The sequence below is a fragment of the Ranitomeya variabilis genome, chromosome 7 (assembly GCF_051348905.1).
Source record: "Ranitomeya variabilis isolate aRanVar5 chromosome 7, aRanVar5.hap1, whole genome shotgun sequence".
Lineage (NCBI taxonomy): Eukaryota > Metazoa > Chordata > Amphibia > Anura > Dendrobatidae > Ranitomeya > Ranitomeya variabilis.
Genome location: NC_135238.1, coordinates 149,865,372 through 149,885,938, shown reverse-complemented (window position 1 = coordinate 149,885,938; position 20,567 = coordinate 149,865,372). Strand labels below are relative to the sequence as shown.

The window sequence follows — 20,567 nt, the reverse complement described above, 5'->3', positions numbered from 1 at the left end:
TCAGGGGGATCTCTGTCAGGGGTGGGATCCTGACAGTGGCCTAGAGAACAGAACAGAATGTTACGGAGCCGCGCCTGCACTTGAATGCGGTAGCATCCTAAGAAAGGAAACAAAGCGAGGTTTATTGTGGAGAAGTGAGAAACGAGATCGCAGCAAAAAGGAGATAAAGCCAGTAGGAGTCGTGCCGTAAGATCGAGGCAACATCCTACTGAACGCCGAGGAAGTATTAGGCTCCAAGCATTACTTCAAACAGCGGCAGGACAGTTAATTTTAGGTTGGCTGTCTCACCTAAATCATCTAAGCAGACATAGGGGGCAATTATGGGAGAGGGGCGACGCTAGGGTCCCGGAAGAACTCCAGGCCTACCCGTCATACGGGTGCGTCCTAGCCATATCATCTGGGGGACGGAGAAGAACATCAGAACAGATACGAGTTGTGAGAGAAGAACATCAGAAACAGACACAACAGTTGTGAGGACTATCCCGTGGTGCTCAGCAGGGAGGTACTACAACACACAGGCGCTAGAAGGTAGGCACTGATTTCCATCTGTAAAGGAAACTCTGGATGTGCCTTCGGACCGGCCGGTCTCAGCCAGCCCTGTTAGCAGTGCTCTGGATTGCGGATCCTGAAGCCTTCAGTAAAGAGGTAAAGAGACTGCAACCTTGTGTCCTCGTTATTCATCGCGACCTGCACCACGCACCCTCATCACACCTTTTATTGGACGCCCCTTAGCAGGGTCACGGACTGGGTCTAGCCACCGTGACAACCCCAGGACCGAGACAGAGAGGCCCAGTACCGAGTACCCCGCGGCCCTGCGTCTGGGGTCGCTCCAATAAAAAAAATCCAAAAAACTTCTGTGGGATTGCACTTTTTTTGCACTTGGAATTTTGTTCTGTTTTCATGTACACGATATGGTAAAACCAATGGTGTTGTTCAAAAGTACAACTTGTCCCACAAAAAACAAGCCCTCACATGGTCATATTGACGGAAAAATAAAAGTTATGGTTCTGAGAAGAAGGGGCGCAAAAAACAGAAACGCAAAAATGAAAAAGGGCTCTGTCATGAAGGTGTTAATATGCTTGGATACAGCACTCTGTGAACAGCCAGCTTCTTCAGCAATGACCTTTCGTGGCTTACACTGCTTGTGGAGTGCGTCAGTGACTGCCTTCTGGGTATCTGTTGAGTCAGCAGTCTTCCCCATGATTGTGGAGCTACTGAAACAGACTATGGTACCTTTTTAAATGCTTTGGAAGCCTTTGCAGGTGTTTTTTGTTAATTATTCTAATTTACTGAGATAATGACTTTTGGGTCTTCATTGGCTGTAAGCAATAATCATCAACATTAACAGAAATAAATACTTGAAATAGATCACTCTCTTTTGTAATGACTCCATGTAATATATGAGTGTCACTTTTTGTATTGAATAAATGAAATAAATTAACTTTTTGATGATATTCTAATCTAGTGAGAAGCACTTGTGTATATACTGTATATATATATATATATATATATATATATATATATATATATATATATATATTTGGACTGGCCCACTGGAGATATTAAATACCAAGTTTAATATTATTTTATAGAAGTATCGGAAATTTGTGAATGAGAGTAATGTAATATTTGCATGTAACTGAACAGAATCAATGTTGTGTGCGTATTTGGGTCATACCTGCCCGTTAGAGCCTGGCACGTGTTCTTTGCAGATACAGTGGTAGGACCAATACCACCATAGTAAATGGCAATTTGCTTAATTACATCTGTGCCATTCTTAAACTGTACTTGCATTCCAGCGTTGACAATAGCAAAAGCATTTTCTTCTCTCTGGGCTTGTCTGAATGCTGAAATAAATTGCTCCTATGTAAAAGCACAAAGAACAAGAAGCAGATGTATTGATAAAAAAATAATCATATACACAATGGATAGGTGTAAATACATATCCTAAAAAGGATTAATTAGATAAATGTTTGCATATAAAAGATAGCATTAGTACCTACAGTAGCTCTTTGCAAATAAAACTAATTACTGATCTATAAATGCTTGCTATCCAATGCCTGTTGTCAAGTGTAATCCATGTTTGGGGACACTGACACAGATTACAGGAAGTAGCATCGGACCTTTGTCTTTTCTTGTCTCTACTCTTCATTCAAATTATATACAGGCATAACAGAGAGGCGGTATTTCAGTTTGAAGCACGAAAATCTGTTCATTAATGCCAGTTGTAATTGATACTGGGAAGTGAGGGAAGGCAGTTTAAGTACCTATAGTGCTAGCAGAATGTTAATGATGTGGGACAGTCCTTTCAAAAATAATATACAGCATTACAGAGCTTTGCAATAGGGACAGATCCTTGATACATTAGATTGGTATGTGCATCAAAAGTGCTTTTAACTGGTTGTGGTAGGTCAGCAAGACAATTCTTTCACTCTGGTTTAGGGGCAAATAATAGGTTATCTTTAAAAAGGAGTGTTTTCCAAATGTAAAGTGATTTTACAACTCTTTCCTGGTCTGCTTTAAAAGACATCTTAAAGAATTGCTGCAGGCAGTCAATATATCTCAACAAATGTCAATCATTACCAACACCTCTGTGTTACCTGCCTAAGAAAAATGGAGACTGTCTAGCTTAAGGTTAATCCTATGACTTAAGGTACCTTCACACGAAGCGACGCTGCAGCGATAGCGACAACGATGCCGATCGCTGCAGCGTCGCTGTTTGATCGCTGGGGAGCTGTCACACAGACCGCTCTCCAGCGACCAACGATGCCGAGGTCCCCGGGTAACCAGGGTAAACATCGGGTTGCTAAGCGCAGGGCCGCGCTTAGTAACCCAATGTTTACCCTGGTTACCAGCGTAAAAGTAAAAAAAACAAACAGTACATACTCACCTGCGCGTCCCCCAGCGTCTGCTTCCTGACACAGACTGAGCTCCGGCCCTAACAGCACAGCGGTGACGTCACCGCTGTGCTTTCACTTTCACTTTAGGGCCGGCGCTCAGTAAGTGTCAGGAAGCAGACGCTGGGGGACGCGCAGGTGAGTATGTACTGTTTGTTTTTTTTACTTTTACGCTGGTAACCAGGGTAAACATCGGGTTACTAAGCGCGGCCCTGCGCTTGGTAACCCGATGTTTACCCTGGTTACCAGTGTAAAACATCGCTGGTATCGTTGCTCTTGCTTTCAAACACAACGATACACAGCGATCGGACGACCAAATAAAGTTCTGGACTTTATTCAGCGACCAGCGACATCACAGCAGGATCCTGATCGCTGCTGCGTGTCAAACTAAACGATATCGCTAGCGAGGACGCTGCAACGTCACGGATCGCTAGCGATATCGTTACAAAGTCGTTTTGTGTGAAGGTACCTTAAGGGTGCCAGACACATCAATGTTTTAACATGGTTTCTTTAGATATTCCCATTTTTAATGTTTTTTTAATAAATTGAAGTTTTATTGGTTGTACCGAATTTCCTCCTCCTTTCTCCTAACTTAAGGTTAACTTGTCTAAAAATGAACACTTTTAGTCAGTCTTAAAGGGGTGGTTCAATACCTAAAAAATGTTTATACATCTTTATTTTTACATCCCAAACACTTTTGTAATTTGCTTTACTAAAAAATTCCCTACCATTCTTCCTATACAGCAAATCCCTAATTTTTTTTACTTCACTTCCTGTGATGTTTTTGAGAGGAGTCTCAAATGAGGAGTCATCAGGAAGCTGGGGCTACACTCATTTTTCAACAGCATCTATCAATCTGCCTTTAAGAGGGGGGGTAGTGCTGTGGTCTCTTAACACACTTTCTTTCATAGCTGCCCTCTAAAGATGTCCTAAATCCTTAGAGCTGATAGAAGCTGTGGGAGAAGTGACCAAGGCGCTGGAACTCTGTCTCCACTGCTGCAGCTTCTTACAGTGACAGGAGACATCAAAAGGAATCATTGATAGAAGCAGGGTGAGTGACAACAGCAAAGCGTCACAACGTCTATCACTGCCCTCAAATGAATCATCATCAAGGGGCAGAGCTAGAATCAGGGTCATACCAGCACCTTCGCCCAGTGGGCAATTCACTTCAGGGCAGTGAGAGAACCTTTGGTGTGGTGCTATATACAAGTTTTTGTGAGATATATATGCTTGTTATAATTGGGTTTTCCTTTTTTGTCACTCAGAGATCATCGTCAAAAAAGCAAACAAAAGAAAAGCAGACCTTTGGAGAATATGGGATAAGAACAGAAATCAAGACCTCGCCAGGCTTTAAAGCAGATGAACCTGTGAAAAATGCTTCATTCAATAGGATTGTCCTGATTCCTCCTGTATTTCACAGAAAAAAAGAAAGACAATCAAACATTATTACAAGGGTGAAGATTTGGGAACTGTATCAAAATAGAGAGAGACATTTTGTCCTTTGAAGTTTGTTTGAAAAATATTAACTGAGAGCAATTGTCATAATCCGAATGGAATTATCGATGGAATCTCTACTATATCCTGAGACATGATGGGAGTGAACTTCAGGAAGTAAAATAAATGTTCAACAAAACTGACATAAGCTTTTCTTTAGTTTTACTAAGATGTTTCTATTTCATGCTGAATGTTTTTATTAACTTAAAGAATTCTGGCTTTAAAAACATTTAAGTCTGAAAATTTTGTGCAATTCGAGTTTGTACAAAAATATTGAAAAGATGGTAACATATTGCAAGCTTTCGAGACTACACAGGCCGAAAGCTTGCAATTTGTTACCATCTGTTCAGTCAGCCATTAAAAGGTATCAAGCACTGAGGACTCTCAAATCTAAATATTTTTCTATCTACTGGCTAACTCGGTACCAAGATATTTATCTTTCTTGTATAAAAATATTGTGACTTTGAGTCTCAAAATGGGCAGTGTTGGGATGGGACAGTGGGGTAACACCATAGTTCATCTCATTTATGACGCACCACGGCCTTCTTTATGCCATAAATCTTACTCCAGCCTACTAATGAGTTTGGCAGCTCTTACTCCAGCACTCCCCTTCATCAAGACCGGAGAGAGCAATGTCAATCTTTGTGTTTCTGTTGTTTCAATTCCTCGTGATTAATAAAAAGAGTATTCAATTATTGACTGAAGAAAACTTCTTGAAAATGCTGAAGAAAGTCTATTATAAATTCTGTTTCCATATTTGAGCCATTAGGCAGATCAGAAAAGGGTGTTTTAGGTGAGGATCACTATTATAGATTTTTTTATTTAAAAAAGAAAAATATATACTGTATATTCAGATGCATGGAACCCAAGAATATTAATTTTGTCATGGTCAATATTACTTTAAGGCTATGTTTCCATACTCTGAATCAATTGAAAGATGTGAAATAAAACTGAACATGTACACCAGGGCCAGGACAAGGGGAGGCAGGGTAGGCCTCCTGCCGCCATGTTGGGGGCACACTTTGGGAAAAAAAACATGACATTACTGAATGCCTGCAGCACCTTCCTCTGGCCATAGGCATCCAGCACAGTAATAGCCGGGGCACAGGCACACAGGGGAGCAGTGTTAGTCTCTGACACTGCTCACCCAATCTCTGCCTGCGCTCCGGCTATTGCTTACTCAATTATACTCTGGTCTATTAGATGCGAATGCAATTGATGTCAGTGCTACTTGGGACAGGAGCAGAGGAACTGTCATCGGCTCCCTGCTTCGCTAGGATTTCTAGCAGAATGCAGGCATGCACCCTGTTGAAGACTGCACACGCAGAGGACTTCAGATGGCATGATGCAGTGAAGTCATTGCGCCGTCCTGCGCCCACTGCTGTTCTTCATAGAAGAGGAGCGAGAAAAGGACAGGAAGCCTGGATTTGGTGAGTATAAGTTTTTTTTATTTTTATATTTTACTTACCAATAAATGGGGCTATAACAATATTATCTGGCTTTATAGGCTTTTTGAGAGCCTTGCCGTGGGGACATTGAGGGGCTGGATGTGGGGACAATATGGGGGAGCTGGCTGGGTGGACATTGAGGGGCTGGCTGTGTGGATATTGAGTGGCTGGCTGTGGGGACAATATGAGGTTTCTGATGTGGGGACATTATGAGGGGCTGGATGTGGGAACATTATGGGGGTTGGCTGTGTGAACATTAAGGGGCTGGTTGTGGGGAAATTATAAGGGGCTGACTGGGGGACATTATGAGGGGCTGGTTAAGTGACATTGTGTGGCTTGCTGTAAGGACAATATAAGGGGCTGGATGTGGGGACAATATGAGGGGCGGGATGTGGGGACAATATAAGGGACTGGATGTGGGGACATTATGAGGGGCTGGATGTGGAGAAACTGAGGTGCTGGTTGTGGGGACATTGAGGAACTGTTGTGGGCACATTGAGGGGCTGGGTGTGTGTGGCCACAATATGGAGAGAGGTTAGCCTGCTGGGCGACAGTGTGGAGACATAGAGAAAACAGTGGAAAGGGGACAGCCATGGTATAGGCCATGGTTCATAAGAGCAGACTGTGTGGCAGTTGTAGCTGGTAATAGCTGAAAGTGTGGTGGTTATAGATCGTAAGTGCAGACAGTGTGGTGGTTGTAGCTCATTAAGGCAGACAGTGTGGAGGTCACACAGTATATCATAAGAGGCTTATTTAGGGCATGGTATGGACAGATATTTTTATGAAGAGGGCATTTTAATAACACTTTTATTTTTAGTTGTACCCACATTGGTCACAGAAATAACTTGAATCTGACGAAAGTAATAAATAAATAAAAGATCTATGAAAATAAACAAATGAAAGTCAGACATTGCTTTTCAACCATGCTTCCACAGAATTTAAAAAAAATAAAACTCATGAAATAGGCCTGGACAGAAATGATGGTAGCCTGAAAATAATGTGACAAAAGGGACATGTTAAATCAAGGTGTGACCACTACCTAGCATCACAGGTGTCTACAATCTTGGAATCAGTGAGTGGCCTGTATATAGGGCTACAGATACTCACTGTGCTGTTTGGTGACATGGTGTGTATCACACTCAACATGGACCAGAGGAAGCGAAGGAAAGAGTTGTCTCAGGAGATTATAAAGAAAATTATAGACAAACATGTTAAAGGTAAAAGTTATAAGATCATCTCCAAGCAGCTTGATGTTCCTGTAACTACAGTTGCACATATTATTCAGAAATTTAAGATCCATGGGACTGTAGCCAACCTCTCTGGACGTGGCCACAGGAGGAAAATTGATGACAAATCAAAGAGACAGATAATACGAATGGTAACAAAAGAGCCCAGAAAAACTTTTAAATAGATTAAAGGTGAATTTCACGCTCAAGGAAAATAAGTGTCAGATCGCACCATCTGTCGTTATATGAGCCAAAGTGGACTTCATGAGAGACGTCCAAGAAGAACACCATTGTTGAAAAAAAATCATAAAAAAGCCAGACTGGAACTTGCCAAACTACATGTTGACAAGCCACAAAGCTTCTGGGAGAATGTCCTATGGACAGATGAGAAAAAAATGTAACTTTTTCGCAAGGCACATCAGCTCTATGCTCACAGACGGAAAAATGAAGCATATCAAGAAAAGAACACTGTCCCTACTGTGAAACATGGAGGAGGCTCTGTTATGTTCTGGGGCTGCTTTGCTGCATCTGGCAGGGTACAATGAAATCTCAAGACTATCAAGGGACTTTAGAGAGAAATGTGCTGCCCAGTGTCAGAAAGCTTGGTCTCATTCACAGGTCATGCTTCTTGCAACAGGATAATGACCTACAACACACAGCTAAAAACTCCCAAAAATGGTTCAGAGGAAAACATTGGACTATTCTGAAGTGGCCTTCTATGAGCCGTGACCTAAATCCTATTGAGCATCTTTGGAAAGAGCTGCAACATGCCGTCTGGAAAAGGCAACCTTCACACACGAGACAACTGGAGCAGTTTGCTCTTGAGGATTGGGCCAAAATACCTGTTGAGACGTGCAGAAGTCTCTTTGACAGTTACAGGAATTGTTTGATTGCAGTGATTGCCTCAAAAGGTTGTGCAACAAAATATTAAGTTAAGGGTACCATCATTTCTGTCCAGGCCTATTTCATGAGTTTTATTTTTTTTTTAATTCTGTGGCAGCATGGTTGAAAAGTAATGTCTGACTTTCATTTGTTTATTTTCATAGATTTTTTATTTATTATTACTTTTGTCAGATTCAAGTTATCTCTGTGACCATTGTGGGTTTTTCTGTCATTAAACGAGGGGTACCAATAATTTTGTCCATGTTTGTATGTTCATTTTATTGGGCACTTTTGCTCTACTTTTACAGGATTATTCTGGGTGGAATCCAGATTGTGCTATAAGTTAATTTTGCAGATAAATCTCTGACTGATTACGATGAATATGCCTGTTCACATGTAATTTTCAAGAGATCTGGACAGGTCCTACTTCTATCCATGTTGTGGAGCAAACTAACCAATCCAAGTCAATGGCCCCATGAACAGAAGAATTGATAGTACATGCATATCATGTATTTTTACTGTTTAATGGGTAGGAGAAGCTAACAATTTTTTTTTTCACACGAGAAAGAGGATGCAATAAGGATTGAAAAACTGACACAAAGACCAAAAATGGAACCAGCATGCTGAAACAAAAAACAAACAAACAAACAAACAAAAAATACACAGACTATTTTAACATATGAAAAAAAATAAGTCAGAATGCCCCATCCAGGTTATATTTGTAACTCAGTTTGTATTTTGTAGTATTTAGTGGTCCTAAGACAGCAGATGCTTTACTCCAATTGTCATGCCACTTACCTTTAGATACCAAGTTTAGCATTGAACCTCCGGCAGCAAGAACAGGATTTAGGTCGCTTGTTGCACCCTTGCTGATGACATGTCCCCCTAGTGACTAAATGTACACATTAGTTGTGTTAGCTACATGCATTGATGTCAAAATCTATGTCTATATTTGCAGCTAAATAAATAAGATATGTAGCCCTTATAGTTTGTATATATCTTTACAACTTTGAAAAATGAAAAAAGTTACATGCTTCACATACATAGATACAACATTCTTGATGCCTACAACTAGGTGAAGTTTAGTGCATGTGGATTTATTATAGTGTTCAGAGGGAATTGTATCACTTTGTCTTTAAAAAGGACCTGTCACTTGCTTTTCTTTCTTTTTTTCAGTACAATATGTGAAATCTCTGCTTGCACTTCAACTGGGCTTCTCTTAAAAAATTTATCTGGAGACATGCACTCTCATTCTTCCCTACCAGATGCTACCAATAACAGATCAGAAGTTGCTCCAGCAGTCTCAGACACTGCCAAGTTGTTATTGGCAGCATCTAGGAGGGGTGAAAGTGCACTCCCCAAAGAAGACATTGATGAAACACCTAGTTAAACTATGACCAGAGGTTTCACATACTGCTCTCAAAAACCAACAAATATGAATATCTCAGCAATAGCACATTGTAACAGAAAATGGAAAAAAGCGGTAGAATCAGGAAAGCTCAGAGAATTTTACATGGTATTTAAAACAATTTTTTTTGTAGCAAGTGACAAGTGGAGCAAGTGTCTCTTTAAAACTAGCTCCTACCCTCCCCAAGTGGAGGCCGTTATGGTAAATATTTATACTTTGATTATCATTCAGACAATTTATATATCTTTGATAATTTAATATTTTTAAAGTGGCTTTATAAGTGTTATTCATAAAAGCAATAACACAGGGCATTGTCTCTGATATAGAGGTGTATTTGTGTTAATATTTTTTGTTACAGAAGCATCGGAAGCTGTACAGAAGTTTCAAAGTCTTCAGCAGAATCCATAATTTATTATCTTCTTATTCCCAATTAAAATACTTTCTTTCCCCAATTAAAATATCTTCTTCTTTAGCTAATGTAAAACCATTGTCACAGGTTTACCGCAACAGACAGGAGTCAGAAAACAGCAGAGTCTGATTTCTCCTACTCCTGCACTGATTAGAAGCACTTCACCTTCATATTAAACTGTGCAAATTTCTTTCAGCAGTGCACGGGTTAATCTGCTTAGTTGAGAGCTCTTGGAAATTTTCCTGCATTAATGCTTGACTGTTCACTGTTAGCCACTCTCATCTAATATATAAAGCTGAATGTGTGTGTGTGTATGTTTGTGTGTATGTCCGGGATTGGCATCTGCACCATCGCAGCTACAGCCACAAAGTTTTGCACACAATTTTAACCCCGCGCGTTCCAATTCACCAAACAATTTTGCCCCTATCTACATAATGGGGACAAAGTGAAAGGAAAAGTGTTGGAGGCAAATTGACAGCTGCCAGATGTGAACAAGGGAGACTTAAAGAGTGAGAGCGATGGCGCCAAAGAGTATATACCGTGCAGTTGCTAAGGTGGGGCCCCGACATGGGATACTCACTACACACGGGGATATGAACACACACACAAAATGTGCCACACACTACCACGTGCTTGAACACATATACCACCCTCAGCACACATTTCACCACACATACACCAACCTCGCCACATAAAAGTCGAAACACAAAACTTGCACATACTCAAAACGCACCACACATAAAACTCGCCACGCGCAAAACTCGCCATGCGCAAAACTTGCTGCACACAACTTGCTACGCTAACCTGTCACATGCAACTCGACACACAAAAAGTTGCTACACGCATGTCGCCACACAAAACTCATCTCACAAAAGTCGCTACATGCATGTCGCCACACACAACTCAATACACAACTTGACACATGAAACTCGCCCTAAAACACACACAAGTCTGGTATTATCCTTCAAAAATAAAAATCTGATTAATAAGCAGACAAACTACAAGAGCAACAAATGTACCATATAGGAATCCGGCAGCTGTCAGTCACATGACCAGTCTATTATGTGTATGTGTGAGCTAATATGTACTGCCAGGGGGAAGGGCTTCCTGTTGGCTGGGGATTTATCAGGCTGCCAATAGCAACCAATCACAGCTCAGCTTCTATTTTGCTACAGTTAATTAATCTGAGCTCTGATTGGTTAACATAGGCAACAAAGGACATTCTCAGTATAACACAGCTAATATATGTTGTGAAATGCTTCTATTAGCTTAGTTTTTGCCTTTTAATAATTACATTTCTATCTATTTGTTTTGTGGTTTTTGTGTGCAGAATAAATTTTTGTTAACACATTGTATTTTGCTAACAGCAGTTATTAACCTGGGCGAAGCCGGGTAGTACAGCTAATTTCCTATATAATCTGGGCCCTGGTAAGCACTCATTGCCAGAGATAGCTCAAGCTGCATGGTTAATAGATGGTGGTTGAAGGTTGTTGTTTGAGAAGGTGTTTGGAAGATTTATCTGAGACTGTTGCTAGTTTTTGGGTGTGTGCTAATTCCCCTCCTTCTCCTACTTTGGTTTGACCCCCATCCTCCACTCCCCAGTGTAAACCTCTGTTGTTTGTGTGAGTATATTTGTATGATTAGTATTTTTCTTTATCCCTGCTCATATTACCTTGTTAGTCGGGTTGGTGAACTATGGTACACTAATTACACTAATACTCCCCTCTTCCTTGGGTGGGGGAAGGGTACAGACTGAGGGCGGATTTAGGAGCTTAGGCAATGTACGTGGCCCCGGCGTCTTCACCATCAGGAGTAATCTGGAGAACAGGGCAAGCTAGGACGATTAGGGACAAGGAAGGAGCCTCTAGTCCTGGGATACCCGACATCAGAGTCTCGACAGTTATACTCCTTTTCATATCTTTGTAGTTGTAATACAAACATTTCACTGGGCAGCTGAGATCAGACAACCCTGTACACTAACAGACATTGGTTGTGTGCACTTGTCTCCAATCGATTCAACTCTCTGATTTGATCAAAACTAGCAAACATGTGAAAATTTTGAGTTTCTCCTAAAGCTTTCCATACAGGTATCCACATCAAGGCTATGTGAAGACGAGCAGGGGAATTAGACCTCCATTTTTCAGCACAATTTTGAATCTAACATTTCAACACTGAATTAAGCTGAGGCTACATTTTGTGCATAAACAGTATACAGCAATTATTATTTGTACCCAGGATACTGTCATTACATTTTCATTAAATAAATTAAAATAATAATAATGACAACTACTCTGTGTGCACAATTATTAGGCAAGTGAGTACTTTGACTATCTCATCATTTTATGCAGTTTTTTTCCACCTCCACTATGTAGAAACTTGAATGCTTATTTGATGAAGCAGATCAGGTAATGTGTATTTGTGTAATGAAGGGGGTGCAGCCTAAGGATGCAACACCCTTTATTGAGGTGTGCTGAAATATTAGGCACCTTGTTTTAATAAAGCAAAATGGTCCAAAAAATAGATTTAATTGACTCTGAAAAGTCAAAAAAAATTGACATCTTACAGAGGGAAGCAGCACTCTTGAAATTACTAAGATATAGAGGCGTGATCACAGAACCATCAAAAGTTTTGTTGCAAATAGTCAACAGGGTCACAAAAAAAGTGTTGTGAAAAAACGCACATTAACTGCCAAAGATTTGAGAAGAATCAAACATAAAGCGACCAGGAAGCTATTATCCTCCTGTGCTGTCACATTCCAGAACTGCAACCTCCCTCGGGTTACTAAGCGCAGCCCTGCACTTAGTAACCCGATGTTTACCCTGGTTACCCGGGTGCTGCAGGGGGACTTCGGCATCGTTGAAGACAGTTTCAACGATGCCGAAGTCGTTCCCCTGATCATTGGTCGCTGGAGAGAGCTGTCTGTGTGACAGCTCCCCAGCAACCACACAACGACTTACCAACGATCACGGCCAGGTCGTATCTCTGGTCGTGATCGTTGGTAAGTCATTTAGTGTAAAGGTACCTTTATAGGCACACACCTCCACTTCAACTCAGACGCCACCAAGATGGAGGTTGGGTAATGCTATGGGCTGGTATTATTAGTTGGCCGTTTTCGGGTTGAAGATGGACTCAAATCAACTCTCAAACCTACTGCCAATTTCTGGAGGACATTTTCTTTAAGCAGTGGTACAGGAAAAAAAGTCTTCATCTTTCAAGAAAACCATGATTGTTATGCAGGACAATGCTCCATCGTAGCATCGAAGTCTCCACTGCTCGGCTGCTAGTGAACGCCTTAAAGATGAAAGAATAATGATGTAGCCCATTCCTCACCTGAATCATTCTGTATTGAGAACTTGTGGACTCTTCTTAAATAGAAGATTTACGGTCAAGGGTAACAGTGACTGGTCTGAACAGTGTCTGGGGACTGCTTGTTGGTTGTTGATCATCAACAGGTTAAAAAACTGACAGACTCCATGGACGGAGCTTATGACTGTTATTGGTTACTGATATTTTTTTGAAATGTCAGAAATATATTTTTGTATGTTTTGAGTCATTTGGTTATTATTCTCCTTTTAGCAGATGAAAATAAACAACTGAAAATTTACATCTATCATTTAGTTGCATAATTCTGCACACATAGAGATATTCTTTTAAGAAAGACATAAGCCTACATTTATTTTCTTAAATATTCCCCTTTCAGGTTTATTAACCTTTTGAATGAACCTACAGCACTGTAGTTGTTCAATAATAAAATTAATAATCAAAAATACAACTTGCTAATAAATGTGCACACAGTGTATGACTGACAGCATTGTCACTATACGTACCGCCATGCTTCTGATCTGCTCTCCAGCCAGCGTGCTTAGCTGTTGTAATAATGCTCGAAATATCTTGGTTTTATCTTGTGGTAACTTAGAGACTTTCTTCAGTAAGATCTGTTTAACTTGAGACAAGCTAACTGCAGCTCCAATTACGAGTCCTGTAATGAATGTGTATTCTTGTTACTTTTTAAATGGATCCCATCACACACTATTTTACCTCTTCCTGAATGGATGATTTCTATCCAATAGATGCTACTGTGGAGGCGCAGCCACCGGTGCCATTTTGATTAACCCCTTTCTGACCTCGGATGGGATAGTACGTCCGAGGTCAGATCCAATGCTTTGATGCGGGCTCCGGCGGTGAGCCCGCATCGAAGCCGGGACAGGTCGGCTGTTTTGAACAGCGCAATTCACCCGCCGTTAACTAGTTAAATGCCGCTGTCAAACGCTGACAGCAGCATCTAACTAGCGTTTCCGGCCATCGGGCTGGAAATGAGCGCATCGCTGACCTCCGTCACATGATCGGGGGTCTGCAATGCGTCAGCAAAACAACCAGGGGTCTCCTTGAGACCTCTATGGTGGTTGATGCCGGTGTGCTATGAGCACCACCCTGTGGTCGGCACTCATAGCAATGCAACAATTCTACTACATAGGAGCGATCTGATCTTCACTCCTATGTAGCAGAGGCGATCGAGATGTGCCAGCTTCTAGTTTCCCATGGAGGCTATTGAAGCATGGCAAAAGTTTAAAAACAAGTTTTAAAAAATATGAAACAAATATAAAAGTTTAAATCACCCCCCTATGGCCGCATTCAAAATAAAACAATATAAAAAAAAAATCAAACCTACACATATTTGGTATCACCGAGTTCAGAATCGCCCGATCTATCAATAAAAAAAGGATTAACCTGATCGCTAAAGGGCGTAGAGAGAAACAAATTCGAAACCCCAGAAGTACATTTTTTGGTCGACATGACATTGCATTAAAATGCAATAACGGGCGATCAAAAGAACGTATCTGCACCAAAATGGTATCATTAAAAACGTCAGCTCAGCACGCAAAAAATAAGCCTTCATCCGACCCCAGATGACGAAAAATGGAGGCGCTACGGGTATCGGAAAATGGCGCATGTTTGGTGTCTATGAACTCGTAATGTCCCGGAGAATCAAAATGGCTGGTCACTTTTAGTGAACCTAGCAAAAAAGCCAAACAAAAAACAAGTGTGGGACTGCACTTTTTTTGAAATTTCACCGCACTTGGAATTTGTTTCCTATTTTCTAGTACATGACATGCTAAAACCAATTATGTCGTTCAAAAGTACAACTCATCCTGCAAAAAACAAGCCCTCACATGGCCATATTGATGGAAAAATAAAAAGTTATGGCTCTGGGAAGGAGGGGAGTGTGTGTCGTTTTGACGGTGCGGCATCCGCACGAAGTTGCAACTCGTTGCATTCGGAGCAAGTCGTCGCATCATCAAAACGACACATGTGGCGGCATCCACATACAGCGGCATGGCCTGCGTACCCAATGTTAAAGATAGGGCGCGCATGCCGCATGCAGTCGTAGGCGGAGCTGAATGAAGAGGCGTGGCAGTGGGCGGAGCTTTACGGAGGAAGTCTGCATCCCTCCGCGGCCCGGCTAAACGCTAGTGTGAAACTAGCCTTACAAGACTGAAGTTCTGACTCTCTGTCTCACACAGGACTCTATGCGTGACCCAGCAGTCGCTATTACAAGCCCTGTTCTGACGCTCCATAGGCTTAGAATGTTAAAGACACTTAAGGCTCACATATAGAGCCCAATGTGATCCGGAAAGTCGTAAATTCATTCACATGACTGAGAGGAGGACCGGAGCAGCAATGACACCAGACAAGACGGTGATCTGTGAGTATATTAGTACACCTAAACTATAGCACATACACATTCACACAGGTTTCACTGATAAAAAACTATTGGGATTGTTTCTTAAAAAAAACTAAATTAATAATAATAATAATAATAATAATAATAATAATCTTTATTTATATAGCGCCAACATATTCCGCAGCGCTTTACAGTTTAACAGTTTCAAACACAACAGTCATAGGTAACAACGTTAACAATACAGTAATAAAGCAAAATAAGACAAAATAAGACGACCCTGCTCATGAGAGCTTACAATCTACAAAATTAATAATCCTGCTATTTTCACAATGGCCACTGGGGCTCTTATAGACTCCTATTTCAGGAAGAGTTTTCAGCTCCATATTATCAGAAGCAGGATTATAATGTTAGATTCACCAATCACCATAAGGGGATGTCACCTCCCTCCCGACACAATCACCTTTGCACATGCTCATTAGCTGCTTCAATACAAACAATAGGCTTAGAGTCATTGTGGCTATGTAAATTTATTGTTTACTGAAACAACAATAAGATACAGTCTAAAAAACAAACCATGTCCAAATTATAAAATTTAAATTTTTTATTTTAGTACAGATTGCTTTATGAAAAAAAAGATTACCAACTTAAAAAAATAACTTGATTTAAGCAATGGGCCATTTTCTTACGATAGCTTTAATTTGTGTTGATTTATGACTACGTCAAAGTTCAGCTCAACTTTGATGCAGTCTATGGCCATAAATCAGCATGAGTTCAGAAAAAACACTGTTAAAATAGTTACAAACACCCTTTCAGTATGAGCTCCCTGACAGTTTCTCAGTTAACTAACTCTGCAACCAGTAATGTGCAGTGAATCAAAGAGCATGTGAAAGACAAACAGCACATTTTTTAATGAAACCCAATTGTAATCCTTATTTTTACATGATTTAAGGTGTCCCTAAAGATGTTTATGTCAAAAGTAGCCCGTATTTGCTGTGCCGGTCTGAACTGCGGTGACCTCGGTGAGATCCCCGCAAGCACCGTAAGTTTTTCTCACAGTGATAGTGGGGATCTCACCAAGGTCACGGCAGTTCAGCCCGGCTGGGAACCCAGCCTCAGTCACCGGAGGTAACCTCGATAACGTCACCGCCAGTCACTGAGGCTGCACTCCCAGCAGCTCATTCCCCAGTGGTTCTCAGCCTGGACGGTCGCATCTTGGCACTATCCAGGTTGAAGACTGTTTTTCACCCAGACATGGATTACGGCATGGGACAGAATAACGGAGAGATGAGGAATATTGTTGTTTTTATTTTTGGTTTATTACAGGAGAATGAGGGCTTCATGGAATAGGAGTTAGGTGAGTATAACTGTGCTTGTTATTTTTAAATAAAAAAGTAAAAGTGTGTCTTGTTTTATTTCTAATAAAAGACTATTTTTGCAGTGTCTTTATTTACAATACAACTATAGGATTAGTAATGCATAGATAGATGTGCCTTTTCTGGGCAGCTGCGGGCTGCTATTTTAAGGCTGGGAGGGGGCAATTTCCATGGCCCCTTACCAGCCTGAGAATCCCAGCCCCCAGCTGTCTGCTTTAGCAAGGCTGGTTGTCAAAACTGGGGGGACTCCATGTCGTTTTTTTAATTATTTATTTATATAATTAAAAAATATGGAATGGGGACCCTTCTATTCTTGATAACTAGCCTTGCTGAAGCTGACAGCTGAGGGTTGCAGCTCCAAGCTGTGAGTTTTGTCTGGCTGGTTATCACAAATGCAGGGGAACTCATGCCAGATTTTTTGTAAATTATTTCTTTACAGCGCAGGTGCCAGCTAATGAATACACCCATCAGCGGCTCCTGCTCTCGCTGTTATTAGCGGCAGCAGGGATCGAATGATGGGAGTTGTAGTCCCATCTGCTGACACCAGTGACTGGAGGTAAACTTTATACCCCCGATCACAGCAGAGCACTCGTTGTCTTTAGATAGCATGGGGACCGCGGCTCTCTGACCTGCGAGGATGAATTCACCGCCGATCAGAAACATTGTTTGCTGCGCTGTCTTGCACATGACAGCGTGGTAAACACTGAATGTTATGACCCCCCATTCAAGTGAACGGTGTCCGGGTACTGTACTGGTACCCGAACCCGAACTTTTTGTAACTGTTCGGCCGAACCCCGAACATCCAGGTGTCCACCCATCTCTAGTACTGACTTTAGGGGGGTCCATAGTTATGCACACTGAAGTTTTCAGTTATTTTGACCAATTTGTTGTTTACTTTACAATAAAAAAGAAAACCAAATGTTCACAGTTGTTGGCATGTTCTTTACGTGAACTGATGAAAACTCTAAAAAAACAGTGAATTTCCAGGTTGTGAGGTAGAAAAACATAAAAAATGCCAAGGGGTGAATACTTTTGGAAGCCACTGTAGCTCTGCTGGAACAGCACCGGCCCTGTCTCTCTCGGGGATCGCGTAACATTGCTATGTCACTGGATCTCCTGTGCTCAGTCAGTGCCAACTTTACTCTTCCCGCCTTCGGGCAAAATGCATACATCCTTAGGAAGTGATAGCTGCTGTTTTCTCATTTCCTTCAGATGTATGTGATTCGTTTAAAGGCGAGGAGAGCGAAGCCATCGATGATTAGTTGGGAATGGATCACATGACATAATGCTACGCGATCCCGAAGAGCCTGGCACCGGAGTTGAGTATAAGTATCATTGTTTTACAAGGAAGCAACATGGGGAATTGAGACTTGGACAACCCCTTTAACTTTTCATTCCACTACCTTTGCTCTCAGAATATCAAACACAAACGTGATTTTTTTTTTCAATTGCCCGTATCAGAATGTTTTAGAAATATAACTAAGTAACAATAACTAAAATATTCATGTACTCACCTTGATCATTAGTAGAAACAAGATATAATTCTGTAATTCTTACTGGTGATATGATAACAGGGTAAATGACACCATCAAACTTCATCTGTAAACCTGAAAAACAGAGTATTAGAGTCTATAAAGTATTATGGATGAATTCTGTAACAGATTGGGCATCATCATCATTTTTTACAAATGGAAATACTCTAGTTTGTATTGTACTTGATATGCAGAATATACAAGATGAACAGTGTATTCCATCAGCAACAATGTGGATGGGATTTTACCATTTTACCAAACCACATACACATGGTGCAGATAAATTGTGCACAGAATCCACTTGTAAATTGGCCTGCAGACAAGACTGCTGAATGTCAATTTATCAACAATTTTATTTGTGCTGCAAATGTTGCTTTTTAATAAAAGCCATCATTCAGTTGTCAGTGATTTTTCTCATACGCAAAAAATGTTTGCGTTTTATCATCACTTTTGATCAGAAAGTCATCAATTTGGTCAGTGTGTCAGTTTTTATAATGCAAAATTGATCAGAGTTAATTATTTTTTCTTGAATGAAAAAAAGAAAAAAAAGACGACATTTTCTCAACCTTCTGATATCAAACACTCCATGAAAAGTGGTGAGCCCAGAGAGGGAAACTGAGAGCTGTCCAATTTTTTCACAGACCCACTTACTTTGGCCCTGTAGACTATTATGGGTATGAATTTGATCTGGTAAAAACACAGAACTCGCACATGAAAAACTGAATGAGGTCTTATACAAGCTAATTGTGCAACAAACTATTTTAAAATCACATTTGTGGCACATTTTCCTTGGTGCAGTTATGTCCTGTGTGAGTATATTTCATTTACACTGGACTTTGTTTTGGGATTATTAGAAGCTAAGGTTTTTTATGACAGTGGCTACAACTTATTTCTCCTTCATAGTCTGCTTACCGACATTGGTGTTACCAACTACCAGAGGAGCATTTGGAAATTTGCATCTCACTTCTAGAAGTTCTTCAAGTTTGGAAGGAGAATACCAGGTGATCCTTTCTCCATGAAAAGTCATCATTTCCTTTGGGTTGTTGAGCATCAACTAAGTAAAACAGAATTCAATCAATATGAATTTAATTATTTTAAGGCATTGCGGGATTAATTTACAGCTGGTACTACACTTTGTGGGAACTGTATAAATCCCTGGAGGTCTAAACCTTCCTAGTCCTCCCAAGGGTATACATACTATAACCACCCTAGAACATTATTGATGCTGATGACTATCCATATTTAAAGGTTGTTGTTTTTTCTGGTACTTTATCTGGGACTTGTATTGATGGCTTATGGCTAGGGTCACACGGCCATCTTCCCCTCTTTCAAGAAAATCGGTATGATTATGTTAATCACACTCTGATTAGAGTGTGTACAGTGTGTGTATCGATTTTCTCGGAGGCGGTGAACAAAAAAGAAAAAGTAGCCAGCCTGTGAACATTAGATCACACTTGAATGTCATCCAAGTGTGGTCTGATGTTTTCCATTGACCCATAGACTTGAATAGCCAAGTGTGATCCAATTATTGGAGGCAAATCGTGAATGCTGTGTTTTTTTTCCTCGGGCCACTCAGTCTGAGGAAAAAAATCGGACAGGTGTACAGCCTCATTGAATAATATGGGTGTGAGTGTTATCCATCAACCAAAAAGATGGTTAGCACTTGACCAAGATATATGGTCGTCTGCATGATCCCTAAAGAACCATCAAAACCAGCCCTCTCCACACATGTTGGCCCCAGTCGATGAACATAGGATTAATAAGAGTTGCATGTATATAATGTGTATAATTATTTTGCATGATAATTCAGCAAATCAAAGCTTTAGTTCTTAAATAGGATTTAAGTTTAATAAATGTATCTTTTAAAGAAGACCTATCACCCCATCAAAAGAGTCCAATTTTGCTTTTATTAAGTAGTGCCCCATCCAGTTAGTCAAGTCCTTCCAGTAAAAAGAGCACAACAGTCTTCTTATACTGAAATAAAGCAGCCACCGATGTTACAACAACCCTGTGATGTTAAATTACTGTTTATAGGTATGAATTCTATAAAATTATACGTTTTAGATAGGGGCTATTACTAGGATTACCAATTGTCAGTACAATCAGGATTTGTTTTCCTAGGGAAATGAGGCTGACCATTATTGACCATATGTCTGAGTCCTGTGCTAATAGATACAGGAGACTCATTAATAAGGAGAATTACTGGATCTTCCAA

General features: G+C 40.7%; 1 protein-coding gene across 2 annotated transcripts in view; it reads right to left on the bottom strand.

Moving 5' to 3' along the window:
• Window positions 1-20,567, bottom strand: part of LOC143784153 (aldehyde oxidase 1-like) — a 291,675-nt gene that overhangs the window by 203,419 nt on the left and 67,689 nt on the right. For both annotated transcript variants that reach the window (XM_077272028.1, XM_077272030.1), the window contains exons 9-14: window positions 19,265-19,406; window positions 18,335-18,427; window positions 13,592-13,743; window positions 8,746-8,839; window positions 4,201-4,304; window positions 1,679-1,863 (exon numbers count right to left, since the gene is read on the bottom strand). In XM_077272028.1, the coding sequence (XP_077128143.1) occupies window positions 1,679-1,863; window positions 4,201-4,304; window positions 8,746-8,839; window positions 13,592-13,743; window positions 18,335-18,427; window positions 19,265-19,406 (770 nt within the window). The remainder of the gene's footprint in view (window positions 1-1,678; window positions 1,864-4,200; window positions 4,305-8,745; window positions 8,840-13,591; window positions 13,744-18,334; window positions 18,428-19,264; window positions 19,407-20,567) is intronic.